Source organism: Mycotypha africana, assembly GCF_025528875.1.
Source record: "Mycotypha africana strain NRRL 2978 chromosome Unknown BDF20scaffold_6, whole genome shotgun sequence".
Classification (NCBI taxonomy): Eukaryota; Fungi; Mucoromycota; class Mucoromycetes; order Mucorales; family Mycotyphaceae; genus Mycotypha; species Mycotypha africana.
This window is the reverse complement of record NW_026515730.1, coordinates 283024-309801: the sequence shown is the minus strand read 5'-3', so window position 1 is coordinate 309801 and position 26778 is coordinate 283024. Positions and strand designations below refer to the sequence as shown.

The window sequence follows — 26778 nt, the reverse complement described above, 5'->3', positions numbered from 1 at the left end:
CAGCAGAAACACAATGACTTTAAGGTTTTCTGACACTTTTTTTATTTTTTTTCGTCATTCAATTTGCATTGTTTTTGTTCAGTTGCTTGAACTGAAATTAAAAAAAAAAAATGATAATTTAGTATCTTCAATGCAGAGGAAGCATTCCTGATAATTTCGCTTTCGCGTATCGTAAAACAGTTCCTCATTAACAATAGAGAAGCATTAACAAGGTGATGCAACTGCAGCTATTTTCAATATTTCTTACTGTCCTCTCACTATATGCAACCCAAATATTCGCTTACATCACTGACTTAAAGCTTGTATCCTGCGATGCAAAACATGCCTGCCCGAACTATCCTGGCTATAGAAAGATAGATATCAACCTTAATAAAGGTGTAAAAAAAGGCAACTCAGTTTACTTACACTTCAAAGAAAGCACTATTGACGACCCTATAACTGATATAAAAATTGAACAAGGTACTAACTATACATCGGCACCCAACATTTCGAAATGGACAAGGCTGAGTGTCGATTTGAATGAAAGAAAGGACGCTTCGAACGATGCCAGTGCATCACTATGGTTGAGTTATACAAAAGATAAGACAGTTTCAAAAAATCCGATAACATCCATCATCGTGAAAGAGGGAACAAGTCCACTGGTTGGCGCTGAATATAAGCGTATTCCAGTTGATCTGAATAAAGATGTGCACGGCTCTTACCTGTTCATGTATTATAGCCAAGACGGTCCTAAAGGTTAGCTTGTTGATCCTTTATTTTTAGTTTTTTAAAGAGTGTTGAGTATGGATGTATCTTTGTGATTAAGATTGCCTATCATTTTTCAGATCCTATCACTGCAATTACTGCCAAACAATGCTTTACGAGCAACTGTTATATGGAGGTGATTAAGTTGGAAGCTGTTGATAAGGAAAACCCTGAGTTAACTAAAATAAACTCATTCTTCACTTCTCATAGGGATGGGAGAGAGTTGAAAAGGATTTAAATAGAGGCATTGTTGTTGGAATGAGTGTTTATCTGTTCTATAAAAGGAGTCGAACAGATGATCCTGTAACAGAGTACGCATAATTTTATCAATACATTATCACAAGTGGACATGCATATACTCACTCTTAATACTAACATAAAGTGCTGTAGTCATATTGAATGATCAAACACCTCCTGAAGGCTATACAAAAGTCGATGTCAATCTAAACTCAATCTTTAGAGGAGATGCTATTTATTTATGGTACAGAACTACACCACTCACTAACTCTGACGTCGCTAAAAAGGCTATTCAAGAGTTAGCTATCGAGTTCGGAGCGCACACTATGACACCTTACGGGTGGACAAAAATTAATGTTGACTTAAACAGCGGGAATAATGGGAAAGGTACCGTCGGCGAACCAACATTTTTGTATATGAAGAAAGGTTATAAAGGTATGTATGAGAGAACAGACAATGAATGTTGAAACGTATCTCCTAAATTCACATGACTATTTTTTTAAATGCAAGACTTACCAAACATGAAGCCTTTAGCATTTGATAAGAATGGGGATTTTAAAATCTTGCAAATAGCAGACTTACATTTTACTAACGAAGAAGGCGTTTGTCGCGATGTACCAGCCGACGTATGGATATATGCAAATAGCCTACTTTTCAAAAGACCATATGCGAAAGTTAAAACTCACAAGTTTTTATGTCTTTCAACATACATAGACAGAATGCAATGGCGATATGACAACGTTAAAATACATTGAGAAGTTGCTTGATCATGAAAAGCCTGATTTGGTAGTTTTCTCTGGGGACAACATAGATGGCGCAGGTATGTAAATGAATATGATTATTGCTTATCGGCTATAAAATACAAGTTTTCAACATTTGCTTGGTTAGGCGTTAGTGATGCTCGAGCAGCTACCTTCAAATTTGCTGATCCTGTTATACAGCGCAAAATACCATGGGTGAGCCCATAGCATCTCTTTTGAAGCAACAGAGGATAATTTAAATGTAACTTTGATAATCATTTGAAATAGGCTGTTGTGTTTGGAGAACATGACGACGAAAGTGACTTGAGTCGAGAAGAATTGATTGAGGTTATGCGGAGAATGCCTTACTCGTTGATACAAAGAGGACCAATGGATATCCCAGGCTGGGGTAATTATGCCGTTAAGGTTTTTGAAAGTACACAAAAGGCAGCGTAAGTATCAACTTTCAGGCCGCCTTTTCAGTAATATATGACAGACTTTTGTAATTGAAGACTGGCCTTTTTTATTCTAGGCCACATGCTTTCACGCTGTACTTTTTGGATTCGCATTCTTATGCGGAAACCAAAGAAGGCTTTGACTTTATCAAATCGTATCAATTAGATTGGATCGTGAAATCTGCCTCCGTCTTCCGAGAAACATCAAATTCGAAACTTAATGCTGGTGTATTCTTTCATATACCTATATGGTAAGAAGTTCATATGCACTTGTGTAATTTATTTACAGAAGTAACGTATATGGACATTAGGGATTACAGAGAGGAGACAAATACTAATAAGCCAAGTGCAATACTGGGTTCAGCTCGTGAACATGTGTCAAGCCCTGGAAAGAATAAATTATCTGCAATAGAAGCGTTCAAATTAGGTATGTGCCAATATCTTTTTGCAAAATTCAAAGTATACTCATACTTCGATTATTCTGTTCTACAACAGGCGATGTGAAATTTACAGCTTGGTAGGTTCCTCTATTTTATAACTATTCCTTCTTTCCTTTATTTCAATTCTAAACACGTAATAATCCATACAAAAATGAATATAGTGGGCATAATCATGTAAATGATTACTGTTTGGAAAAAGAAGGCCTTCAATTATGCTACGCTGGCGGTGCTGGTGTTGGTGGATATGGTGCTGAGCATTTGGGTTGGCATAGACGGGCCAGAATCTTTTTATTAAGCGACTATGGAAATACGATTCGAACATGGAAAAGGCAACTCACCGATGATTTGCCAATGATTCATTTTCAAACACTTTATTCTGCTTAAATACATGTGAGCAAGGATCAACCGCGTCCATATGCTTATTATAACCTTCATAGTGACAGCCGTAACCTGGCTGTGATTCTATGATCCATATCATTTTAACATGGCGTTTGGTAAAAATAATAAACTATAGAACTTTGCATCATATTCAGTAGAACGGCATCAGCTGAAAACACCCTCCCTTGGGCTATAAACACATAATGTATGCATAAAGATATGTCTTTTATAGGGTGAGCTTTCAGTTTTTGAGAAAGAGATCTTTGATGGCTCGGACTGCGTTGCCAGCTGTAGAATGTAGATGATCACGATACTTCAAGCCATAGACAACGGTAACAGCGGCTGTGGCAGAAATTGTTGAAAGCAAAACGAAATTCAATATACGGGTTTGACGATGCCATCGATGAATAGCTTGAGAGTAAGGTATCGTACTAAAACTAACCATGGTATAGAGAGGGATGATTAACTTGGGAAACATGTAATGTATTGCGCTCTCTAATTTCTTCTTTGCTAAGAATTGCACCGAGGTCACAGCATGACGCATTTCGTAGTGGTTATACATAGCCAGATCACAAATAGCGTGCGCATCTTTGACTCGGACGTTTGAATATTCATCTAATGCTTCCTGTAAACCTTCAATCACACCATCACCATTAACGACTGGCTTGATTTGATGCTTATCAAGAATTTTGTTCAGTACTTCTACATCCTGAAAACCACAATTCATGCCTTGACCATAAAATGGAACCATAGCATGCGATGCATCGCCAATGATCATCGTCCTATCCTTATAGTGATGTGGTGATGCCTTTACAGTGATCAAAGACCCTCTAGGATTATTGAAAAAATCTGATTTAAGATTTTTCTCACCAATGAGGGGAATAGAATCGTTGAAATGTTCCTGGAAAAATGTCAGTAGTTGATCTTCAGTTTTGATATCGTCAAACATTTGGAAAGGCATGAATAACGTGCAAGTAAACGTTAGGTCGGGATTTGGTAGTGCAATAAGCATAAAGGTGTGTCGCGGCCATATATGCAGATGATTGGGGTCCAATGCAAAGGTAGGCTTACCGTCCTTATCCCTAGCTGGTGGCATAGATAGCTCACAGTAGCCAGTGTCAATATATTCCTGGTCATAATTCATTCTTAGAAATGTATGTCAGCTTTTGCGTTCCGTTAATATTTAACCATGGAATTAGCACCTGTACCTCATACAGCGCATAATTTGAGATCTCACTTTTGAGTATGCGCCATCAGCTCCAATAATAAAATCAACGTTAACCTCTTCTATCTCATTATTACTAACATTAAATAACCATTAATAATCAGTAAGAAATCAAGCTGCTGATATGTGTTAAGCATGGCCTACCTTAATTTAAATTGAAGCTTGTTTTCTGTAAAATCTGCCTGCAACAAGCGATACTCAAAGTGGATTGTTACATTTTCCATAGCCTCAGCTGCATCCAATAGAAGTTCATTCAGTCTTGCCCTATCCACCGCATTAATATGCTAGTTTTGAAATGAAGCAAACGTGAGCTGTGTCAGGTTTTCGCACAGCCAGATGTAGTTTCCAACTATTGACCGACTTTTTTTTTCATTTTACCTGACCATTTACGTCATATGCTTGTGATATTTGAGTGCCTTTCTTGCCCACATGCACCATTCTAGCTTTCATTGGAACTGAAGCCTTTAGAATGGTTTTATCAAGATCCAGCCCTGTTCCTCTCAAAGCACTGATGCCTCTTTCTGATAAAGCTAAATTGATGGACCTGCCACGACTGTTCTCTTTGTTAACTGGCAAGCGCATGTCTAAACTCATTTATGTTAAACAAATATTACTTCGTCTATTTGTACAATAGTATGCGCACGCTTTTCCTTTTACCTGGACGCATTTCATATAATTCAACTTTCCATCCTCTTTGAGCGAAATAAATAGCAGTAAGGGCTCCAACCAGACCACCTCCGACAATTCCAACGGAAGCTTGTCTTTCGCTAGTCATCATATATTCCAATAAGTACTAACAATTATTATAAAGTAAAGTAAATACAGAAGGTGAATGAAGAGAGACACATTGAATTTTACCCTTAAATGGAGAACAGGAAATAAAAAACTGAGGAAGTCACCACACAAGAAACCATTCCAGGCACTTCTTATAAATCTATTGGGCTCTGAGATTCATCTAAATGTGGAGAAGATGGGTTCAATTCCGTGCGAAAAAAAAAGCTACCGATTCCTTAAACTCCTTGCTGACCCATTGTTATACGATCAGGCAAATAGTGTTTTTATTTGAATAATATACGCGCAATATATACAGCCTTATCATCCTTAACTCTATACCGCACATAGAAGCATACTCTTCCATTCATACAAAAACCATAGTGTCATATCCTTTCTATCAATTAAAATCTTTCATTTTCCTATAAATGTGCGTTGTATCGCTCACAAACTATAGAGGTAGCATCCCATAACTGACTCACAGCTTTCACTGTCATCTACCTCAAAGCATCATTCAACTAAGAAGGAAATAATATAAGGAAAGCACGCATACACGGCGGAATACGAAGAGAGCTGTTATTTTTGAAAGACTTCGGTTTCAATTTTAAACTCTGTTAATGCAACTTACAAAGTGCTCAAGCGCAGTGCTCAAGCGCACAAAATCGATCATGTCATTTTTTACAGCTGCTGAAAGAGACAATTGATCATTAAAAGATATATATAGTTTCTTTTGAATAGAATACGGAGTGGTCGCAATCCTTTGTAAAGGTGGAGTTTTCTCGTAAATACATACAGAAATTGTAAACACGAAAGGGTATGATGGTTAGTATTAAAAACCGCAATAAAACAGTATAATGCGTATCTACTTTTACCAGTGGATTCACCTATTTTATCTACTCTATCAACTCTTGAAGCCGCATTTATAATTTGCACCTAGCTTTGTAGTCAACACAGCATTAACAGAGCACGCTCCAAAAATTAATCATTGCTGCTAGTCAAGAATAGCTTGGCATTTCATTCGGTGTCTGAACGTGGGGATCTTGCTTTTAAATTTGTCTTAAAGTAGGTTCTTTGCTTGTTCGTAACCTTTACTTATCGATAATCAGAAAAGTAGTCGACTGTCTAGAGTCCTCTTTTTAAAAAATAAACCCCTATACAAACGTCAACATGCCACCTACCGTATACAGCCTAAATAACTCACCCATCACAGCTCATTCATTTAACAAAGACCGTAATATTGTCAAACAATTTAATTAAAAACCACTCGTGTCATTTTCAATATTGACAGCTATTCATCTACAATTTAGAATTGGTTGTTTGCCAAAATACAAATGACGCCAAAATTTATCAATATGGTCAAGCTAACTCGAAATTAGAAGCCACTTTGAAGGGTGTAAGTACTTCTTTGTTCAGAGAAATTTCAATCTGCATTTCCTCATTCCTATTTATTGTATAGCACGATAAAGTCATCACCAGTATTGACTTTGCTCCCAATACCAACCGTATTGTGACTTGTTCACAAGATAGAAATGCTTATGTTTGGACAAATGAAGACGGTGTCTGGAAGCCAGGACTTGTTTTACTGCGTATCAACCGTGCTGCTACATACGTTCGTTGGTCACCCAACGAAGAAAAGTTTGCTGTAGCCAGTGGTGCACGTTGTATTTCTGTCTGTTATTTCGAGGAAGATAATGACTGGTGGGCCAGTAAACATTTGAAAAAGCCTATTCGTAGTACTGTACTATCACTCGACTGGCATCCCAACAATGTTTTGTTGGCTGCAGGTTCTGCTGATATGAAAGCTCGTGTATTCTCTTCTTTCATCAAGGGCCTTGATAAAAAGTAAATTCTTTCTTAAGTTGCGTTAAGTCTGCAAGGTTACTAATATTTACATTTCTTTGTCATTAGGCCCGCACCCACTAACTGGGGAGACAAGTTGCCCTTCAATACTGTTTGCGGTGAATTCAGCACTGGTCGCGGCGGTTGGGTTCACGCCGTTGCTTTCTCACCCTCTGGTGATGCGCTAGCTTTTGCTGGCCACGACTCCTCAATCAATGTCGTTTACTCTCAAGCTGATGGTAACCACACTATGGTTTCAATCACCAGTAACACCCTTCCTTTCCGCTCTCTTATTTGGACGAATGAACAACAAATTGTTGCAGCTGGTTTTGATTGTGCGCCTATTCTTTATGAAACTAAGGATGGTCAAAACTGGCACTATGCTGGATCTTTAGATGTTGGTCAAAAGAAGGTTTCTCAAGCTGCATCTGTATTGGCTCGTTTCAAAACTATGGATTCTCGTGGTGAAACTGAAAACGATACCAAATTGAACACAGTTCATCAAAATACTATCAAGTAAGTCATTCTGAAGAGTAAGAAGCCTCAAAAAACAAAGAAGACTAACATCGGCATATTTTTCTCTCCGTATAGTGAAATTCGTGTATACGCTGGTGAGCGTAATAATGTGTCTCAATTCTCCACATGTGGTGCAGATGGGAAGGTCGTTATTTGGGATTTCGACCCTACTAATCTTGTTGCTGATCTTGCTAGTCTTAGAATTTAAAGATAAACTGTACTTTTGTAACGTCTATTATATACATTTCTCTTTATTAAATCACATATTTTAAACTATATCGAACATTGAAGTATATGGTGTACAGAAACATTAACGTTTGACCCAGGTATACTTTGCACGAGCCTTTCTTTGGCCTTCCTTTTTACGTTCAACAACTCTTGGGTCACGAGTGACACAACCGGCTATTGCAAAAGAAGCGAATATTGTGTCAGCTTAATGTGCAGAGAAAAGCGTGTGATGTTAATGCGTCCATTACCTTTACGTAAAACGGGCTTTAGATGTGATTGATGCACTAATAATGCTTTGCTGATACCCAGTTTAATTGCTTGTGCTTGACCAGTAGTACCCCCTCCTTTCACCAGCACCCAAGCGTTATATTTATCTTTCAATTCCGTTATATCCAGTGGCATTGTCACCTCATTTCTATCGTTAATGTTTCTGAAATAGTTTTCCAATTCCATACCGTTTACTAGGATTTTACCATCTCCTTCTACAAGGTAGCAGCTAGCGCTTGATTCCTTTCTGCGTCCTAATCCATAAGCACGTCCCCAATCGTCTAACTTTTGAGAGTTTTTGTTTTTGGATGCTAAATCAACTTGGTGTCGACGATAGGGTTCAAGTATTTTCACAACAGCTGGTGGTAAAGGCTTTGGTAGAGAGGCTAATGCACTGAGATGATTGGTAATTTTTCTCCATTGAGAAGTTGTAAGTGGAATATCTAACGTCTCTGACATTTTTTCACGAAGTTTCCATGAATAGACTTGTTGCGTTTGTTCCTGAGATGCATCCACATTATCTGCAGTAACTTCTGGCGTTGTCTTTACTGGTTCCCATTTTTCGAAACGCTTATAAAGTGAGGAAAGTTCAATGATAAGATCATTATATCTATAATTTCCAGTGAAATAAGACATCGACTGTGGTCTTTCCCTTTCTTTCAATATGTCATTTTTGTCCTGTTGTGCTTGATAACCGGTTGTCACGGTTGTGGCAAATCTTTTGGTAACAGAGACGCCTAGAGATGCTGCTACAGGTTGCTTGCTGACAGTACGACTGGTCACACCTGAAGTAATGCAGCGTACTAATTTTGAAAGATTAGACATGTTGGGTTAAGAATGATTATGACCCAAGAAAAAAAAAGTTTATTAATTTGACAACTCTGGCAATAAGCAGGCCCCTTGAAAAAAAAAGAAGTGCTTCCCCGCACCCGCTTGTCCTTCACACTGCTTTATCGCCGCCCAAAAACGATTCATCATTTGCTCCTGCTGTAAAGCAATATTAGACTATGAAATCACTTTCGTATTTTCTTTCTAATAAGCTATCAATAATAGATACTTTACCCTACATTGGATACAAGACTACCTGCATAGTGAGGTAACAAATCTATTATTTGACACTATCAATCATTTGGAGCATTATCACACCAATCCCCGTTAATTGTCCGCCACAGTTTCCTAAGACTCTCCAAAATGTAGAAGTGCAGGTCACAGAAAATCCTAATTTCTTTCAGTTTCTTTTTTTTTTTCCCTTCAGAGCTTGAACTCTAATAAATTATAAAATGACAAAAGTTTCAAGGACGATCAAAAAGATCGTGCACGGTTATTCAGTAACATTCGGATTTAGACCACCATACCAAATTGTCTGTAAGTATCAAAGTAGACACCTGGCCGATCTTTCAACGATGGACTGATGAGTTTATCTTTTAATAGTGGATGGGGAGTTTTGCAAAGCAGCTTTGAAACAAGAGATCTATATTAAAGATGCCTTATCTGAACTAATGAACGACACAACGCGTATATGTAAGGTTATAAGCACTATAAATGTCTTTCCTTTGTACTGAAGTTCTTACGTAACTGTTGTACCCCTTCTAGTTGTTACTGAATGCATTTTAAAGGACATTAAAGACAAAGGGCATGAATTCACCAGTGCATACATTCTTGCCAAACGTTTTGAAGTACGCAAATGCCCACACCACCATAAAGATAGCAAAGATGATAGCACCTTAGTATCTGCATATCAGTGTATTCGAGACCTTGTCGGAAAAGAAAACAACAAACATTATTGTGTTGCATCACAACAACCAAAATTACGAGACCGTATGAGAAAGATACCTGGCGTGCCAATCATTTACGTCGATGTTAAGCACAAGCGTCTTGGTTTAGAGCCTATGACGGATAGAACAAAAAAGGTCCTTAAAGAAAAGGAAATAGAAAAAGAGACGGCGTTGGATAAAGAGACGGCTCGATTAAAGAAAGCACTTTTTGCTGAGAAACGAAAAGAAAGACAGTTGCATCAAAGACCAAGGCCAAAGGGTCAGAAGCAAAAAGCGAAGGGAGTGAATCCGTTAGCAATGAAAAAGAGAAAGAGGAAAACCCCTCCTCCTCCCAAAAACCCCAACAAAAAGCAAAAAACTGATAGCAATAGTAATAACAAACAGAAGACGAGCAATAAAATTACCACTACTAGCGATAACAATAAAGTGAAGGCGTCAAACTAGAGAGTTAAAAAACACAATGGCTTCCTTTTTTTTTTAAATAAACAGGGTATGCATAAAATGCATCTCTTATTTGTTAGCAGTGGGTTATACATGAATACATTCTAGTTAGCGTAGAAACGTAGTGAATGATTTTACGAAACGAGGGTCAATATTATTGAGGTATAATTAATATCTATGACTTATCGACGATTAGAGCCGACACGAGAGAAAGCAAAGACGCCGAGGATGACGACGCCTAAAAAGGTAATAGCAGCGGGCAATACTAGTTCTTGAGGTATGCCGGTAACTGTAGCATTTCCTTTGGCAAAACTTTCTTCTTCTTCAATGTTTGCGCTATCTCTCATCTTCTGCTTCTTCCTTGATCCATGTGACGATTGCTGAGTACTATGATGGTGATGAGGATGATGATGCTCTTGCGTTGTCTCCATTTCACCTACTTCGTCAGTATTTTGCAATGGCGTCTGTTGTTCTTTTCGTATAATTGGTATCTCCTCTACTGCACTTGCTATTGTAGTTAGTTGTACCTCTTCCTCCTTTGCTTTATCATAGGCATCTTGTACAAATAGTTTTACACGGTCCTGACCCATTTTACGAGCCAACTTTACAGCATCCATCACATCTGCGTCGCAAGTCATCAACACTTTATCATTTTCATCATCAAGATATGATATAATCAGCCACGATTGAACCGGTGTGTCTTCTTCTGCTGCATCATCATTGATAAGAGCCAAATGTTCACCTATCACTTTTTGTCGAACTGCTTCTAGTAAAGCTTCATAATCATTATGGGCAGAAATAAAGCGATGTGTCTTCCCACCTGCAGAGGTAAATTTGAACGAAAAGAGATCTGTATTGCTAGTGACGGAAGGAGAGGTCCGGTTGTTGCGTTCTTCTGATAGTGTTGAGGGGTCGTCTTGATTAGCTACCATGCTAGCTGATTCATTTGGTGTGATTTCTGAGAAGCCTTGTAGATGAGAAAGCGAAACAGAAGGTTCAGGTGAAATAGCACGATGAGGCTGCAGACCGTTACCGTTTGCTGTGAGGTGAGAAGCATTTGCTGTTGCTGTATGATTCAATTGTGAAGAAAGAGGATCTGATAATTGCGATTCTGAATCTTGATGATCCGCAGCTCCGAAACTGTCCCAGAATCTTCCCCACATCGGTCCTGTAACATATCCAATTTATGTATTTAGCTTCTTATTCTAAACCTCCTATACCTGGCATTTGCATTCTTTGAATTCAATTTACCTTCCCCATCATTACCCTCAATACTATTGATCTGCTCTAAAGTAGCATATGTTAATTTCAAAACGTCTACGATACCGATGACAACACCGTTCTCCACGATTGGAAGATTGAGATAGTGACCATCTGTAAAAATAAATTACACATCGTTTAACGAATCGTTTCTTTCAATGCTGCTTTGTCTGTACCTACCATGCATTTTCCTTAGAGCATCCATAATCGTCATTTGAGGAGGTGCTGTATCAGGATGGGGCGTCATAACACGGACAACAGAACAGGTTTCAGGATTCAGACCTGCAGCAATTACCCGCAGTACGATATCTTTCGTAGTGAAGATGCCTGCTAAGCCATCGCGGTCAGTTACCAAAACAGCCGTAGTGTGATATTCTTTCATCATACGTGCAATGTCACGCACATTGGTTTTAACGCTAACCTCTGCAGGAGGTAAGCCATCTAAAACTGAATTGAGATCAGGGCATTCCATTTTGTCACGAAGAGCTTCCATGTATTGAACAAGTTGAATAGGCGAATTGGCCCATTCTTTTTCAACACCTTCCAATGCATCGTAGAGCTTGCGGGAAGAACCGAATGCTCTCTCCATTTTATCAAGTGCTTCATACAAGCATTTCGTTATATCTAAAAGACCAAAAATATCCCCTTCCTCATTGCAGACGGGCTATAGGACAATAGTACAAAGTTTAGGTTTGGTTAATTACAAGCACATTCTTCATTGTTATACTAAGGATATATTCTCTTACAAGGTGACGAAAACCACGAGAAACCATCAGATTCAGAGCATCGGTGGCTGATGTATCAGAGGTAACACACATAGGACCCTTTGTCATGATTTTGGCTACTGTCGTATTTCTAAATTGCAGTTGCATTAGTATGAATAATTTGCCCTGGCTTTATTGATCTGAAACAACAATTCCAGAATCCATACCTGGCATCTAATGATTCTGAAACCAATCTGTAAGCAAGATCCTTAGCCGTAAAAATGCCACTCAAGTGGTCTTCATCGTCTACCACCAAAACACAATCACTCCTTTTCGCAGCCATCAATTGTGAGGCTTCGATAATCAACATATTCTCTTTGACTGTCAATGCTTGCGCCGGACGCAGGGCAGAAACAGTACCAGCTATTTTACGAGTAGTTTGTTGACGTATCTTTTTTGAGCCCGATTTCTTTTTGGAAAGCTCCGTTTCCAACTTCTTGCGAATCGCCTAAAATTAGTGAATAGCCATCAATATTAGCCAAAAGTTTAACTGCAGCGAAGTGATCGCTTCCCCTCATGGAGAACTGACTCAATTTACCTCATCTCTTTTCGACTGACGTTGTCTACTACCAGTAGCGGAAGAATCAGTTGTTACTGTAGAGCCATTATCATGAGAATGATGTTTATTGCTATGTAGAGTGGGTATTCTCGTGGTATGGGCCCTTCTGGTAGTTGACATTATTTTTGATATCCTGTCTCTGATTGTTCAAATAATGTGGGGTAGGAAAAATAAGGAACAAAGACAAATAAAACATTTTTAAAAATAAAATAAAATTTGCACACCCCTTCTACTGTTTTTTGAATATGAGTTTTGCGTTGAGATAAAAATAATTTGCGCTGACTTTTAAAATAATATTTACGTCAAGATCATAAAGGATTTGACTCCTTTTTTATTTAGTACTGTTTTTCCACCGTCCATTGGTCACTTTTTTGAAAAACCTGGTCGCTTTTTAAATTTCAATTGGACACTTTTGTGAGACCCAATTGGACAATTTTTTGAAACTCAACGGATCACTTTTTTGAGTCTCAATTGGTCACTTTTTTAAGCCTCACATGGTCACTTACTGTGCTTCCCACTCTCAATTTACACTTTTGCGAAAGTTTAAATTGCCCAGAAAAATGAAATTAATTTGGTCTAATGTTTGAAAAATAATTTGCCCAGCTTTTCTGAAATACAGATTTTTAACCTAAAATGAGACGGTTGCAAAAAATTGAGACGAGTGCACAACATTATGAGAAAACTTTTATTAGACCAATTTCATTTTCAGTGGAATTGCGAACTTTTCAGGAGACATGACACAATTGCATGCTCTCTCAGTTTTTTCTCTCTCTCACTCTCAGTTTTTTCTCTCAGTTTTTTCTCTCAGTTTTTTCTCTCAGTTTTTTCTCTCAGTTTTTTCTCTCTCTCAGTTTTTCTCTCAGTTTTTTCTCTCACTCTCAGTTTTTTCTCTCAGTTTTTTCTCTCAGTTTTTTCTCTCTCTCAGTTTTTTCTCTCAGTTTTTTCTCTCAGTTTTTTCTCTCAGTTTTTTCTCTCTCACCAAGAGCAAACAATGGCACACCTTTGCCACATTTGCGAAAAAGAGTTTCCTTCCCCAACAAAACTATATAACCATGGTTACGATGTCCATGTGGATACTTTACAAGTGACCATAGACAAAAGTAAGAACTGGAGTTCTTTCAACAAGAAGACATTGTGCTCACTTTTTTCTTTTTTTAGAGACAAGCATTGTTGAAAGAATCGACAGTAAATTCAGCTGTCCTGATTGTCCCAGCAGACTTTCTACTACCAGGTCATTCAACGATCACCTAAAAAAGAAACATAAAGGAACCTGTTCAGCGTTATCGAAAGCGGAAAAAAGGTGCGACATTGAAACAGACGATGATGATAACGGATCATCAGTTCTTATGAAGCATCACAAGCCAAGTATAGGGGAGAATAATTTTAGCATCGACAGACTAATTACATCTCAAACAAGCAACCAGTTTGACGATGATTCTGCTGTTCTACTGGCCTGTGATGCGCTATCATGCTCGCCTCGCGTTCAAGACAGTTGTGTCTTGGCTGCAAAAATTGGAAAGTTGGAACCCATTTTGTTGGCGTCTATGAATGGTAAAATATACCCCTTTCTCGCAGCATCAGAAAATATTATTGATGTATTATCTGATAATCCGACTGGCTCTTGGAGTCTACCAACCGTGAACAAAGCAGTTACAACAGACAGTTCTCTTTCAACAAATACAGACGACCTATTCAAGTATATTGTTCGTATAAGTCCGATCTACAGACATATAGCTGATCAGCAGTACGTTGAACTCACTAAAGAAATCACTCAAGAATTGAGCAAAGACTGGGCCTTCTTTCCACAACTTAGATTCGCAACATCACATATTTTCGCAGGAAGTATTCTATTGAGTGGGCCAACGGCATTACTTGTAAACTGCGTTGAGTCCTATGGTAGATCAAAAATAGTTGACTCGCATCATGAACGTAGAACAGGTTCAACAAATCACCAATCTTCGTTTCCAAAAACACAATCAAAATATGGAGAGATAGTAGTTTGCCTGACTCAAGACGATAATACCACCAAATTGAAAATTGGGGCTTCCAGTTTTAATTTATTGGTGACTTCAAGCACACGTTTGGACAAGCGAACTATAACAAATGCGACAGTTGAAACGGGACCTAATACTAGCAACTTTGTGCCACTGCCAGAAACAAAAATATATCTCAATACAGAACACTTAAAAATGGGAAAAATAATGCTTGAAGATGATACAATTACATGTATTGGCCAGAGTTATATATTTTTTCAACTTCGTCAGTTAAGATCGAAATTTTACTGCCTATCAACTTATTCGCTATGCCGAGCCTTCAGCTCAATTATATCTGACATCTCCTATCGCCCATATACCATTTGGACGCTTTGCGAATATGATTCTTCTCAATCATTAGATTCGCAGTCTCAAAAGCTTTCAAGGATGTTTCAATCGATTGCTTCAGAGGTCTTTAAAAATGGTTCTGCAGCATATATTGAAGTGATGCTCTTTCATGAATTGCATAACACCTTGAAAGAAGGAAAAGTAAAAGATACAATTGGAGAAATCATTAGTTTACAAGAAAATGGTGTGGTTCCAGTGATCAACAACTTGAATTTGAGTCGTTTATTGCAGGATTTAGCAGATTCAATGACAACGTCTATAAGCAATGCAAATAAAACAGCTGCTAAATTGTTATCCCAGCATCTCTACAATTAGATGTCAAATACCTTCAACATTATACCTATCGATATAAACTTTTTCATCAAGTAAAGCAAGAAGTAAAATCTATACAAGTAGCTGACGTTAAGTTACCATTTTATCATGTGCAACTTTTTGATATGTGCTTAAATTGTAAGGATTGTTCTTAGTTACGCCTCATTCACTTTGTTTTGTCAGGTGTCTTTTTATATAAAGTTATAAGTCAAAATAAATAGAGAGTAAAAGAATGATGATTTATAAACTATCATTTAATTTCGAATGTATTTGAAGTGATACGAATTAACAAAAGAAGATAAAATGCATAAATGTGCCGTATACAGCTTGATTAAAAGTAGTTTTATACCACCTATTTCTATCAATTTGGACTTGGTGGTTTCCACAGACCAGTTGGTTGCTCCACAAGTAAATGCTCAAATGCCTCTGGAGAGGCAAGCATGTAATACGTTTTTCCACATTCAGATGATAATGCTATTGGCTTCCAGTTTCCAATATTGCTAAAGACTATTTCTTTTTTATTTGGTTCTCTTTGATCTTGTGCATTAGAAGCAGCTACAGCCTCTGCATTGTGGTCGCAGTGTAATGGCGGCAAAGTAAGCGAATTTGAATTCAATTCGTCAAAATTTAGTTGTGGGCCAAGCATTTTATGGCGCTTCATAAGAACTGATGATCCGTTATCATCATCGTCTGTTTCAATGTCGCACCTTTTTTCCGCTTTCGATAACGCTGAACAGGTTCCTTTATGTTTCTTTTTTAGGTGATCGTTGAATGACCTGGTAGTAGAAAGTCTGCTGGGACAATCAGGACAGCTGAATTTACTGTCGATTCTTTCAACAATGCTTGTCTCTAAAAAAAGAAAAAAGTGAGCACAATGTCTTCTTGTTGAAAGAACTCCAGTTCTTACTTTTGTCTATGGTCACTTGTAAAGTATCCACATGGACATCGTAACCATGGTTATATAGTTTTGTTGGGGAAGGAAACTCTTTTTCGCAAATGTGGCAAAGGTGTGCCATTGTTTGCTCTTGGTGAGAGAGAAAAAACTGAGAGAAAAAACTGAGAGAAAAAACTGAGAGAAAAAACTGAGAGAGAGAAAAAACTGAGAGAAAAAACTGAGAGAAAAAACTGAGAGTGAGAGAAAAAACTGAGAGAAAAACTGAGAGAGAGAAAAAACTGAGAGAAAAAACTGAGAGAAAAAACTGAGAGAAAAAAACTGAGAGAAAAAACTGAGAGTGAGAGAAAAAACTGAGAGAAAAAACTGAGAGAGAGAAAAAACTGAGAGAGAGAAAAAACTGAGAGAAAAAACTGAGAGAAAAAACTGAGAGAAAAAACTGAGAGAAAAAACTGAGAGAAAAAACTGAGAGTGAGAGAGAGAAAAAACTGAGAGAGCATGCAATTGTGTCATGTCTCCTGAAAAGTTCGCAATTCCACTGAAAATGAAATTGGTCTGATAAAAGTTTTCTCATAATGTTGTGCACTCGTCTCAATTTTTTGCAACCGTCTCATTTTAGGTTAAAAATCTGTATTTCAGAAAAGCTGGGCAAATTATTTTTCAAACATTAGACCAAATTAATTTCATTTTTCTGGGCAATTTAAACTTTCGCAAAAGTGTAAATTGAGAGTGGGAAGCACAGTAAGTGACCATGTGAGGCTTAAAAAAGTGACCATTTGGTTTTGAAAAAGGTGATTTTATTTTTAGAACAAACATGCAAAGCATTAGTGAATACGTCCGTTGACGGAGATGAGGACAAAAATGTGGAAACAAGCTCCAAGAGCCGCGCTTTATTTTCCTTTTATGGTTTAAAAATTATAATAAATTCAAACTATACTCTATACTTTCCCTTTTCCCTTTATACCTTCAAAAGGCGTATCAGCTCAATTTTTTTTTTTTTCTCTAAGACAGGGAGAGCAAGATTTAAAGCTAAATTAAATGATTTGATTCTTCAACCAAGAAAACCAAGTAGGGTGGGTTGTTACCACATTTTTGTCCTCATCTCCGTCAACGGACGTAATCTCAATAGATCAAGTCAAACAACATGCAAATTGGAGTCATCGATCCAACACCTTTGAGAAACACTATTTTAAGCCAACGGCTCAACGAAACAACAGTACCATTATAGCCAACTCAATTTTTTCTTCACAAGGAGAAAGTACCACATTGGAGTCCGAGTCGCAGTCAACAAGGATTGTTGAAGGCACGACCAACAATCCATTCTCGACCGCCTTGGTGCTGGATGCGGATCGGATGGAATGTGGTTTATAAAGGTTAGTATCAATACCAGCTTTTGCCATGGTTGCAGAGATCCATGTGGCGACAGTGGAGGGACTAGCGGACTTGACCTTATCAGGTTCATTGAGGTATGCTAGAAATAGTTTATGATTCTCTGGTAAATTACTCCTAAGGTGACTGGATTGTTGGATAAAGCAGAACAAAGTCGACACCAAGCACATATTGCGGTCTTCAACCAGTCCTAGTACCATTGATTTAACCTGGGCTTCTTTCGCCTCTCTAAAGTGTATCATCACTGATACCGGTTCGTCATCACACAGTTCCAGTTGTACATCGCGATATTGTACACGGCCAACGTCGGATCGGGGTCGGGCCATGGTTATCAAGCAGAATAGGATAATTGTTTTTTGTTGAAGATCATAAAGATTCAGAGATTGATTATCAGGCCATTCTTTTTTGATAAAAGCGACTAGCATGTTGGTATCCCATGTCTGTAGTTTCTGTCTCGTTGGAATTTTCACCTCGGAACGTTTCTTAGCTCTAAAGAATTCTAATATGCATTCTTGGCTTGCCAATGGTTCTTTCGCTGGATACAGAACCTTGAAAACGGATGCTATAGACGAGCGTAAACCATTCAGATACTGATATGAGAAATGACGATGTTCTAGCAAAAAACGTAGCACAATGTTTTCATCGTAAATCGTAGGTGATGTAGGTTGTGGTTGAGATGCGCACCATGCTGTCCATTTTTTCCAGCCAGCATTGTAGGTCCTGTGGGTATTGTTGCGTTGTGCATGGGATAGGAACTCGATAGTGTCTTCTCCTAGGTCACCAACGGTTTTCCTCTTGTGGTAGATAAGTGCCATGCGGCCATCTTCCATCGTTGTATCTTGAACATCAAGGGGTTGTTGATGTGTCGCATCTTCAGTAGTGTTGGAAACCAAAACTGAGTGGGCCAATATGGTGTTATCAGTACCGCTTTTTGTATCTTCTGCTGTTTGATCATTTGAATGGTTTTTGGGATAAATTTCCAAGGCGGAAACAAGTACATGCCCTGTTTCATCCAAGTTTGTTGGAAAGCATCTGTGGCGGTTGCTTCCGGGTCCGGGCGAAGACTCCAAAAATTCGGTAGTTTTGTGTTCATTCTGTCCGCAAAAGCATCTATCTTCAGGGGTCCCCATTGCTGATTGATTCTTTGGAATACTCTTCGTGGCATCTGAGCATTGTACATCAGATTTGTCGATGTTTGATGGTGTTGCCTGCTCAGCCAGTCGGCTTGTATATTTTCTCTTCCCGGAATGTGTTCGTATTCCACCTCTAGATGGTAACAGTTGCATATCTCTTGAATCTGTATTGCTAGATCTTGTAGAACTTTGGACGCTGTGCCCCCCGATTTGTTGCTGTATTTGAGCGCTGTCATGTTGTCGGTGAACAATCTGATTTGTGATTTGGGGTGTTGTTTGGCATGGAGTTTTAATGCAAAGTAGATTGCTGTGAGTTCTCTCGCGTTGATCGATAGATTCTTCTCCGTAGCTGTCCACGCTCCGGTTGCTTGTATTGTGGAGGAACTTACTCCCCATCCCAGGTCCGATGCATCCACATAGATTTTCAATTCTTGTTGCCTGTTGCAGACTGTTTTTCTGATGGGTAGACCGTTCTTCTTGTTCATCCATTGTGTCCACCAAATTAATTCGTTCTTGCTGTCTGTAGATAACGACATCGGTGCATTCCAATTCTGATAGTACTTGTTCAATGTCAACGCTAAATCTCTCTGCATATGTCGAATATGTAACAGGGCTTCGCCCATTGCTGGTATCATCGAGGTCATTTTCCCCATCAGACCCGCGTACCACCGGCAATTGTATTGGTTGTGTTGAGCTTTGAGTGCTTGTTTGATTCGGAGCATTAGTTTTTTTTAACTTCTTGCCAGGAACCGTGATTTGCATCTTCTTGGTGTTGAAGGTGAATCCTAGGAATTCCTGTTGTTGCAGAGGTGTTAAAACGCTCTTCTGGAAATTGATCAAAAATCCCAAATTTTCCAAATGTGATAACACTTTGTGGGTGTGATTCTTGGTCTCTTCGATTGTCGATCCCAGCACACATATATCGTCTAAGTAATACACCAGACGAATGCCTTGCTGCCGTAGAGGCTCGATCGCAAAACGCATCATTTTGCTGAATACCCTTGGGCTTACACTCATCCCGAACGCTAAAGTTTTGTATTGGTATACAATTCCTTGGTTCTGAAAAGTTAGATATTTCTTTGAGTTGGGGTGAATCGGTGTGACCACATAAGCGTCTTTCAGATCCAGTTTGCAAATAAAATCGTTCTGCTCTATAATCTCCCTTAGAGCTGGTACTCCCTCCATCTTGAAATGTTGGCATTGAATATATTTGTTGATTTGTTGACAATCCAAGATTGGTCGACGTTTGGTGGTTTCCTGAATGGTGAAAAAATTGGATAGATATTCCGTGCTCTGCGTGGGTGAGATCTCTATGATCCCTGCACGAAGGAACTTCTCCACTGCTTCGTTGACTGCTAATTGCTCGATCGGGTTCAAGTTGATCCGACGTAATTTCCAGGGTGTAGGTTTTTTTATTAGTGGAATTTGATAACCCTCCTGTACGACTGATAAAGGCCATGGGTGTCTTGTGATGGCCTGCCATTGTGGAATAAATCGCTGTAGTCGTCCTCCTGGTGCTATTCCATCGGTAGGAATGCTGTAGTTGGCTGTGTCCGTTATTGGTTGCTGGGGATGTTGGAGGTGTTGTTGTTGGCGTGGTGAGGTTGATGGCTGTTGTGTGAATTGTTGGTGTAACTGTTCGGTTGATTTCCCCATCTCTGAGGGGTACCCTGGCCAAAAAAAAGACCCTCGTGATCCATTACCTCTTCCATATCTGAAGCCTCTGCCTCCTCGGTGGTTACTTCTGGAACCAAATCCATTGCTTCTACTACTTCCTCGGTTTCCACTGGCTTGTTGAACCAGTTTCTGTTCAAAGGTGGCTTGATGGAATTTGTTGAGGAATTCATCACTGTAAGCGTTCTTTGTTTTGGAGTCCTCTTCTGTTGATTCCAAATGTCTAATGCTGACTGGGAGGTTAAGAGCCTTGTCGGAATACTCTTTTGCTTCTCTTTCTTGGGCCTTTGCCGTTGCGAGCCCAAAGATCGCCAAACGTTTGCTTTGTTCCCTACATTTTTCGATGATAGTTTGCACTTCTGCTTGGTTGGTAGCTTCTCCCAGAACGTATTGTAGTTGTTCAAATATGTCCATTGCCACTCTGGCTTGGAACCTGGTGTTGTCCGTGATCTTATAGATCGTGTTGACAACCAGTGTTGTTTCAGTTGAATGTCGTTTGAGATAGGGCATGATGGTTCTATTAATCTTTTCTGGAGTTGTCCATTCACCCAGGGCATACCTTTGTGTTTCCCGCTTGAATTTCTTAAAGTTCTCCTGGAGTTGATGCTGTGGGGTGTTGGCCAATGCATCAGAGATTTCCACTGGTATTTCAGTTCCCTGGGCTCTCTCTTCTTTTTCGACGTCGATTTGTTGAATGACGTTTCGGATAATTGCTTCCATCTCACTTTGTGTATAGGTTCGTTCGTTGTTGCCATTGATGTTAATATCACTCATAATTTGATCCACGAATGCGCGGCTTTTGAAGGTATAAAGGGAAAAGGGAAAGTATAGAGTATAGTTTGAATTTATTATAATTTTTAAACCATAAAAGGAAAATAAAGCGAGGCTCTTGGAGCTTGTTACCACATTGGAGTCCGAGTCGCAGTCAACAAGGATTGTTGAAGGCACGACCAACAATTTATTGCTGATAGAGAAATTATTTCAGATAACGATACGGATATTTCATCTGACGATTATATGGAAGATGACGAGCAGGAGGAATGGAAATTGAGCATTTCATTTTGTGCGAAGAATGGATGGAGAAAATAAGACGAATTGGAAGTGATTCTCTATTATATGTACGTGAATATATGGAAGTAGATTTAATAGAGGAAGAGAACGAAGAGTTTCTTGCAGATGCTTTCCTTTTCGCAGAGTCAATATCGTTGAAAAAAAGACACGGCTTGAATGTTAAAACGAAAGGTTCTATAAAGTATACTCTTAAACAAGTTGAGAAACTCTTCAACATAATACTCGAAGAAGGATTCACGACAAAAAGTGTAGCTTTAGCCACTGGGATTAATGTACGCACTACCCAGAATTATGTTAAAAACTTATAACAATGATCCTGAGGGACGACTTTCAGGATCTTATTCTTAACCTTATGAAAGATCTCGTACTAAGTTGACTGAGGATCATTCTAAATTTCTAGTTGGCTATATCGAAAAGAATACTACTGCTATATTAGACGTGTTGAAGTTAAAACTTTGTAGGAAATTCGAGGGTTTGGAATTTTCTTTTTCTGCCATTCACAAACATTTAGTTCATAAGCATAACATTACGTTAATGAAACTTGAAAAAATATTATGGATTTTTCTAAAAATTGTGCTTCTATTGATGAAGCAGGTTTCACTTTACATACACGAAGAAACCAAGACCCTTCATTAAAAGGCACACCTGCAAAGAGCACTGTACCAACTGGAAAATGTGTTACATTTACAATTTTAGGTGCAATTTCCCAAGCATGTATCATAAATGTTGGAGTTAAGACACCAGAACCAGCATCTTCTAAAAAAAGGAGGGCTCGCAAGGCGTTTCGCAAAAAGTTGTCGCTCTTCTGTCTTTTCTTGTTTATTCATCTCCATATATTTGAAGCCATGAGCTCTAGATTGATTGTTTGCGATGTGTGTAAAACAACATTTTCTGAATTATCCAAACTAGGGCTGCACAACTATCGATCGCATTCAACAGAAGTGAACGTTTTAGTAAATGGAGGTAAGTCAAAGCAATAATACATATTCTCTCAAGCGAATACTGATTATTTTATTCCCTAATAGCTTATGTGATATTCTTGATATCAGAAGTTATAATTTTAATAAGTTTTTCAAAGGTACAGACTAGATGCGCCAGCGAGACCGAACAATAGTTCTTCGATGATTTTATTTTTGTTTAGAAATTGGATGGTCTTTTATATGAATGCAAGGTAGAACTGAGCTTATAGTGGAATTAAGAAAGTATTAGTGACAGCCGAATAATATTGTTCCTGTTAATGAATTGTACATGCCACTGCGAGATATCCAGATCACCGGTAAGGGTGAAGTGTGCCTGGAATCTTATTTGTTCCAGTACACCATAACTGGTAAAGGCAGTAAATCTGGATTGTTTCTCAGATTTGTTACCGGATTTTGCAAGCAGTTTTCTTTATAAAAGTCCGCCAAAATTGCCGCAAAATCCAGTATAATAAATAAATAAGCTCGCATAATTAACATGAATTTCACTGAGAGTATTGGCTTTTTCAACAGGAAGTTTCATTAGAACCATGTTAAATATTACTGGCGATGCATTCGTTACCCTTTGAAATTTATGATGAGAGAACCGAGGCTAATTTTTTTAATTGTCTCTTTAAATGCTTGTTTGCTATGATTGATATTGCCGGCATATCTTTGTCATACAATTGTCTAAATTCGCTGTATCGTATGCTTAGGCTTACATTGATCTTTAAAGAGATACCAAATTCTGTTCCAGAAGAGCTTCTTCACCCTTTTTCCAAATTGAAGTGGCAATATATCTGAATTTGGATACTGACTTATTAGTAACATCCCCATCTCGATTGGTAGAACGGTCTGCTAATGTCCAAATTGTAAAAGGTCTAATGCGACTTGTATATTTCGACGAGAATTTGTAACAAAGATATATGGATATTTTATCAAACTTTGACCTATCTCAACGCAAACTCATATTAAAAAAACCAGTACAAAAATGCCCCCTTTCTGTTCCTATTTCTTGCTGTGACCATTTGACAGCAACAATGATCACGGTAATTATATAACACAAGCACATGAAGTTTACTGTCTATATTTTATTCAAAATCATTTCAAGCCAGCATCTATCTTTCTGTTCTTATCCATAAATTGATCAACAATTTCATCAGTAATCTTGCTCTTTCTTTCTTGGAAATCAGCAACCATCTTTTGTAAAAGTTCAATACAAATCTTCTTTAGTTCACCAGTCATTAATTCACCAGATTTGTAAGACTAAGAAAGAGGCAAGCACAGTAGTTATAAGTAAATATGTAGGCATTAAATCAACTCGCCTCCATTTCATAGTAGACTAGTTTAACTTACATCATGAATTTTCTTCAACTCTTCATCATCTTCCATGAAGAAAGACAGATATTGATAAGCAACATCGACATCTGGATTACCACCATTGGCTCTATGTTCTTCAACGGTAGCTCCACCACCAGAAAAGCCATGCTTGTTGATCTTGTTCTTGATTTGTTTAGGGGTATCAGTCATGAAAATAGCTGATGTGTCTACAGATGCACTCATCTTAGTTTGAGGGCCTTGAAGGGCTGGGAAGAATTTGGCATGAATTAAGGAAGGCTTAGGATACTTCAACTTCTTAGCAACATCACGTGTTAGACGGAAATAAGGGTCTTGATCTATAGCGCAAGGAATCAAACAAGGAATATCCTTCTTGCCACCAAAAATTTGAGGGAATGAGTTAGAAAATGAAGGCGCAGCTTGAATAGCAACAAAATGTGCCTTGCCAATATTATCGCTACCCGTCAATATGTTATGTTAATGTCACACTGTACTCATACTCTTGAAAGATCTCTCATATTCTCTTTTACCTGTCGTTAAAACCAAAAGTAGCCTTGGATTGTGATAAAGTAATAGAACGGGAAATTCTAGTTACATTATGATAGAACTCGGCACTGCATATAAAGAAAATAACACATTAAACCACACACATCCAAACGAATAACTCATGTCTAGTTAAAGCTTTACCCAACATAATCAAAGTCAGAAAAGATAAACGTCTTTTCAGGCTTGAAACCACAGGCAATGATATCTTTGGCGTTGGCTCGGGCAAATTCACGACACATTTCCACGGTCAAATTGGGCTTGAATAAAAACTTTTCGTCGTCAGTTAACTGAATAACAATAGGGACGTCAAAAACTTCCTGTAACCATCTAAAGAGCGTTATAAAAACAGGTGAGCTCAAAAGTCCCTACACCACTACGAAGCAATACTGTATCCATTGGAATCATTTGACTTACTGACAAAAAATGAAAGGAACCATATGTCCTAAATGCATAGCAGCACTTGAAGGTCCACGACCGGTGTATAAGAAGAATGGCTTCTTTTGTTCATAACGATCCAAAATAACGTGAAGCTCTCTATCATAAGTATCACGAACCAGTAAAAAGTGTATACGTGAGTATATTTGTAAGTAAAGAGCAGCAACAAACGTCAACTATATGTGAAGTAAGGACTGACTCACCTGTGAGAGAAAAAGACGCCTCTTTTCAAAAAGATGTGGGGCTTACGGCCTGTTAATTTTTCAAAACGCTCTAATAAGGCATCGTCAATGGGTCTTGTACCAAATTGTTCAATCAATTTATTGTAATCAATAGCTTGTTGAACACCATCAACAACGGCACCTTCAACTTCCCAAGGTGTAACATTTTGAGAAGCAGCAGCGGGTGCATCTTTAGGTGCAACTTTAACGGCTTCTCCTTCCAATTTCAATTGTTCAACACCTTTATTCAAATCAGCCATTGTTCTTTTATGCCCTTCTTTTAGGAGTAAAGTGGAAAAAGAATGTAAAATAGATTTACCGAAATGATCAAATCACATACAAAATGAGTAACCTGTTCCTTATTTAAATGTCAGTGCACTGGGTGGCTTTTCAGCACGAATTACCAACAAAGTTCGAGCTTCGAGCGGGCAAAGAATTTCGAAAACGCATAAAACTCCAATGGAAACCAGGGGCAGCAAGCAAAGAGCATTCTCATAAATACAATATATACCACGAAATTTCTTCGTTATTGGCATGACGATCACGAGCACCATCCTTCTCAAAAGACAGCAACAACAATTGTATAAACTATCTAGGCTAGGAAATAGTTATTTAACAAGAAGATGTTATAAACAAGCTGTTAACACGCTGAAAAAGGGTCAAGTTGTCGAATTTAGAAATAAACCTTTCAAGGTTTTAGGAAGGGACAACACCTCTACTGGCAGAGGTGGGGCTGTAGTAAAGGTAAAGTTTGAACCTAAGTAACTTCAATTTGAGCCTTTGACGAAAACAACTCTATTAACAGTAACCATAGGTCGAGTTGCAAGATTTGTTATCGGATAATGTTAAAATAAGTGAAAGGTTCAAATCAAATGATAGTTTGGAAGGTAACTTTGCAGCCTGTAATAGTGGAGACAGTGAATAAGAAGCACCTTCTTACAAGCAACTATGTCCTACTATTAGTTCTAAACGTCACAGACAAAACATTTCAGCTACTGTATACGGAAAGTGGTAAACTACACCTAATGAATATGGAAAGCTTTGAAGAAGTAGAGTTACCAGCATCAACATGCGAGAATGGAGAGAAAGGGCTTCAAATGCTTGAAGGTAAAAAGCGTTATTCTGCAGTACCTTTGCAGAATTGAAATATTTGAAGCATGCTAAGCTGTACAAATATAGATGGTATGCCACTCAGTGTGAAATACGTTACCAGTCCAAACGACGGTGAAAAACCTTGCAGTTTCAAACTACCTTTGAAATACACGTATACGGTTGAATCGAAAGTCCAGCGAGTTAAAAAGGATGCAAAAACCGCCTCCTACACCACAGCGACGTTAACGAATGGTGCCAAGATTCTTGTGCCAGATTTCATCAACGAAGGCGACAAGATTCTCGTTGACTTAGAGACTATGAAATACATGAGAAGAGAAAATTAGGCTAATTACCCCTCCCATTATTCCAATATCTATCACTTAAGCTTTGATTTATTTTTGTAATCGTCTATACATTCCAGTCTATCGTCCTAGTGGTGAGCATACTTGTAAAAAACTGTTCAAATAAACTTTATTTGCTTTTCCCTATTCCTTCTGATAAAACGATCAAAAATGACGTTTGATACTTGATTGGATCAATTTTTTCTTGTTTTCCTCGGTTAGGTGTGAGGTCATTTTTTTTTTTTTGATGAAATCAGAAAACATGAAAATTTGAGCGAATTCAAATATACACTCTCTTTTCACTTATTTCGCTAACATATACCATACTTCAGCAATATCTCGACCTTTCCTATACTTG

At 38.3% G+C, this 26778-nt stretch overlaps 14 protein-coding genes across 14 annotated transcripts; 8 read left to right on the top strand and 6 right to left on the bottom strand.

Moving 5' to 3' along the window:
• Window positions 1–69: 69 nt before the first annotated feature.
• Window positions 70–2799, top strand: BDF20DRAFT_872859 (Metallo-dependent phosphatase-like protein). The gene is made up of 9 exons (XM_053081172.1): window positions 70–735; window positions 825–880; window positions 955–1055; window positions 1127–1416; window positions 1492–1607; window positions 1696–1801; window positions 1870–1937; window positions 2010–2173; window positions 2254–2799. Exons 1-9 carry the CDS (start codon window positions 216–218, stop codon window positions 2429–2431), a joined length of 1599 nt encoding a protein of 532 aa, XP_052935377.1. The 5' UTR covers window positions 70–215; the 3' UTR covers window positions 2432–2799.
• A 436-nt stretch (window positions 2800–3235) lies between these two features.
• On the bottom strand, window positions 3236–4669 carry BDF20DRAFT_821426 (uncharacterized protein; the record flags this gene model as incomplete). The annotated part of the gene is made up of 4 exons (XM_053077616.1): window positions 3236–4139; window positions 4203–4295; window positions 4364–4503; window positions 4598–4669. The coding sequence occupies 4 exons, from the start codon at window positions 4667–4669 to the stop codon at window positions 3236–3238; spliced, it is 1209 nt and encodes a 402-aa protein (XP_052935376.1).
• A 1370-nt stretch (window positions 4670–6039) lies between these two features.
• BDF20DRAFT_872842 (WD40-repeat-containing domain protein) lies at window positions 6040–7576 on the top strand. The gene is made up of 5 exons (XM_053081171.1): window positions 6040–6221; window positions 6298–6383; window positions 6447–6832; window positions 6899–7345; window positions 7421–7576. Exons 1-5 carry the CDS (start codon window positions 6158–6160, stop codon window positions 7551–7553), a joined length of 1116 nt encoding a protein of 371 aa, XP_052935375.1. The 5' UTR covers window positions 6040–6157; the 3' UTR covers window positions 7554–7576.
• A 1-nt stretch (window position 7577) lies between these two features.
• Window positions 7578–8769, bottom strand: BDF20DRAFT_958086 (ribosomal protein S5 domain 2-type protein). Its single transcript, XM_053084924.1, has 2 exons — window positions 7822–8769; window positions 7578–7747 (listed from the first exon to the last, which is right to left on the bottom strand). The coding sequence occupies exons 1-2, from the start codon at window positions 8663–8665 to the stop codon at window positions 7656–7658; spliced, it is 936 nt and encodes a 311-aa protein (XP_052935374.1). The 5' UTR covers window positions 8666–8769; the 3' UTR covers window positions 7578–7655.
• A 351-nt stretch (window positions 8770–9120) lies between these two features.
• BDF20DRAFT_835920 (Fcf1-domain-containing protein) lies at window positions 9121–10059 on the top strand (the record flags this gene model as incomplete). Its single annotated transcript, XM_053078901.1, has 3 exons — window positions 9121–9205; window positions 9272–9361; window positions 9434–10059. 3 exons carry the CDS (start codon window positions 9121–9123, stop codon window positions 10057–10059), a joined length of 801 nt encoding a protein of 266 aa, XP_052935373.1.
• Window positions 10060–10244: 185 nt separating this feature from the next.
• Window positions 10245–10724, bottom strand: BDF20DRAFT_794149 (uncharacterized protein; the record flags this gene model as incomplete). Its single annotated transcript, XM_053076245.1, has 2 exons — window positions 10245–10378; window positions 10493–10724. Coding segments are annotated over 2 exons (366 nt in total), but the record flags the coding sequence as incomplete, so codon positions are not given.
• A 156-nt stretch (window positions 10725–10880) lies between these two features.
• BDF20DRAFT_821548 (uncharacterized protein) lies at window positions 10881–12759 on the bottom strand (the record flags this gene model as incomplete). The annotated part of the gene is made up of 6 exons (XM_053077620.1): window positions 10881–11224; window positions 11308–11430; window positions 11497–11980; window positions 12063–12171; window positions 12248–12528; window positions 12619–12759. Coding segments are annotated over 6 exons (1482 nt in total), but the record flags the coding sequence as incomplete, so codon positions are not given.
• Window positions 12760–12988: 229 nt separating this feature from the next.
• On the top strand, window positions 12989–14097 carry BDF20DRAFT_542518 (uncharacterized protein). Its single transcript, XM_053075707.1, has 3 exons — window positions 12989–13739; window positions 13798–13939; window positions 14001–14097. The coding sequence occupies exons 1-3, from the start codon at window positions 13313–13315 to the stop codon at window positions 14008–14010; spliced, it is 579 nt and encodes a 192-aa protein (XP_052935370.1). The 5' UTR covers window positions 12989–13312; the 3' UTR covers window positions 14011–14097.
• Window positions 13970–15593, top strand: BDF20DRAFT_872832 (uncharacterized protein). The gene has a single exon (XM_053081170.1). The coding sequence runs from the start codon at window positions 13986–13988 to the stop codon at window positions 15333–15335; it is 1350 nt and encodes a 449-aa protein (XP_052935369.1). The 5' UTR covers window positions 13970–13985; the 3' UTR covers window positions 15336–15593.
• On the bottom strand, window positions 15594–16585 carry BDF20DRAFT_872830 (uncharacterized protein). The gene is made up of 3 exons (XM_053081169.1): window positions 16520–16585; window positions 16240–16361; window positions 15594–16181 (listed from the first exon to the last, which is right to left on the bottom strand). The coding sequence occupies exons 2-3, from the start codon at window positions 16346–16348 to the stop codon at window positions 15694–15696; spliced, it is 597 nt and encodes a 198-aa protein (XP_052935368.1). The 5' UTR covers window positions 16349–16361; window positions 16520–16585; the 3' UTR covers window positions 15594–15693.
• Window positions 16586–21327: 4742 nt separating this feature from the next.
• BDF20DRAFT_941298 (uncharacterized protein) lies at window positions 21328–22261 on the top strand. The gene is made up of 2 exons (XM_053084794.1): window positions 21328–21929; window positions 22011–22261. Exon 1 carries the CDS (start codon window positions 21461–21463, stop codon window positions 21797–21799), a length of 339 nt encoding a protein of 112 aa, XP_052935367.1. The 5' UTR covers window positions 21328–21460; the 3' UTR covers window positions 21800–21929; window positions 22011–22261.
• Window positions 21671–22811, top strand: BDF20DRAFT_941300 (uncharacterized protein). Its single transcript, XM_053084795.1, has 2 exons — window positions 21671–22444; window positions 22570–22811. Exons 1-2 carry the CDS (start codon window positions 22046–22048, stop codon window positions 22603–22605), a joined length of 435 nt encoding a protein of 144 aa, XP_052935366.1. The 5' UTR covers window positions 21671–22045; the 3' UTR covers window positions 22606–22811.
• Window positions 22812–23399: 588 nt separating this feature from the next.
• On the bottom strand, window positions 23400–25618 carry BDF20DRAFT_543377 (uncharacterized protein). Its single transcript, XM_053075708.1, has 7 exons — window positions 25396–25618; window positions 24970–25264; window positions 24746–24865; window positions 24473–24658; window positions 24316–24399; window positions 23804–24242; window positions 23400–23713 (listed from the first exon to the last, which is right to left on the bottom strand). Exons 2-7 carry the CDS (start codon window positions 25245–25247, stop codon window positions 23549–23551), a joined length of 1272 nt encoding a protein of 423 aa, XP_052935365.1. The 5' UTR covers window positions 25248–25264; window positions 25396–25618; the 3' UTR covers window positions 23400–23548.
• BDF20DRAFT_906311 (uncharacterized protein) lies at window positions 25522–26423 on the top strand (the record flags this gene model as incomplete). The annotated part of the gene is made up of 4 exons (XM_053083259.1): window positions 25522–25534; window positions 25815–25874; window positions 25951–26094; window positions 26167–26423. The coding sequence occupies 4 exons, from the start codon at window positions 25522–25524 to the stop codon at window positions 26421–26423; spliced, it is 474 nt and encodes a 157-aa protein (XP_052935364.1).
• Window positions 26424–26778: the final 355 nt, after the last annotated feature.

Coding starts and splice junctions, on each gene's coding strand:
- BDF20DRAFT_872832 (XM_053081170.1), top strand. CDS start 13,986: ATGAAGCATCACAAGCCAAGTATAGGGGAGAATAATTTTAGCATCGAC.
- BDF20DRAFT_543377 (XM_053075708.1), bottom strand. CDS start 25,247: ATGGCTGATTTGAATAAAGGTGTTGAACAATTGAAATTGGAAGGAGAA. Junction 24,659..24,745: donor GTTCCTTTCATTTTTTGTCA/GTAAGTCAAATG, acceptor AACGCTCTTTAG/ATGGTTACAGGAAGTTTTTG. Junction 23,714..23,803: donor AGTTGAAGAAAATTCATGAT/GTAAGTTAAACT, acceptor CCTCTTTCTTAG/TCTTACAAATCTGGTGAATT.
- BDF20DRAFT_958086 (XM_053084924.1), bottom strand. CDS start 8,665: ATGTCTAATCTTTCAAAATTAGTACGCTGCATTACTTCAGGTGTGACC. Junction 7,748..7,821: donor AAAGCCCGTTTTACGTAAAG/GTAATGGACGCA, acceptor CTTTTGCAATAG/CCGGTTGTGTCACTCGTGAC.
- BDF20DRAFT_872842 (XM_053081171.1), top strand. CDS start 6,158: ATGCCACCTACCGTATACAGCCTAAATAACTCACCCATCACAGCTCAT. Junction 6,384..6,446: donor TAGAAGCCACTTTGAAGGGT/GTAAGTACTTCT, acceptor TTTATTGTATAG/CACGATAAAGTCATCACCAG. Junction 6,833..6,898: donor ATCAAGGGCCTTGATAAAAA/GTAAATTCTTTC, acceptor CTTTGTCATTAG/GCCCGCACCCACTAACTGGG.
- BDF20DRAFT_941300 (XM_053084795.1), top strand. CDS start 22,046: ATGGATTTTTCTAAAAATTGTGCTTCTATTGATGAAGCAGGTTTCACT. Junction 22,445..22,569: donor CAACAGAAGTGAACGTTTTA/GTAAATGGAGGT, acceptor AGTTTTTCAAAG/GTACAGACTAGATGCGCCAG.
- BDF20DRAFT_872859 (XM_053081172.1), top strand. CDS start 216: ATGCAACTGCAGCTATTTTCAATATTTCTTACTGTCCTCTCACTATAT. Junction 881..954: donor CGAGCAACTGTTATATGGAG/GTGATTAAGTTG, acceptor CACTTCTCATAG/GGATGGGAGAGAGTTGAAAA. Junction 2,174..2,253: donor GAAAGTACACAAAAGGCAGC/GTAAGTATCAAC, acceptor TTTTTATTCTAG/GCCACATGCTTTCACGCTGT.
- BDF20DRAFT_872830 (XM_053081169.1), bottom strand. CDS start 16,348: ATGGCACACCTTTGCCACATTTGCGAAAAAGAGTTTCCTTCCCCAACA. Junction 16,182..16,239: donor ACAAGTGACCATAGACAAAA/GTAAGAACTGGA, acceptor TTCTTTTTTTAG/AGACAAGCATTGTTGAAAGA.
- BDF20DRAFT_542518 (XM_053075707.1), top strand. CDS start 13,313: ATGAGAAAACTTTTATTAGACCAATTTCATTTTCAGTGGAATTGCGAA. Junction 13,740..13,797: donor ACAAGTGACCATAGACAAAA/GTAAGAACTGGA, acceptor TTCTTTTTTTAG/AGACAAGCATTGTTGAAAGA.
- BDF20DRAFT_941298 (XM_053084794.1), top strand. CDS start 21,461: ATGGAAATTGAGCATTTCATTTTGTGCGAAGAATGGATGGAGAAAATA.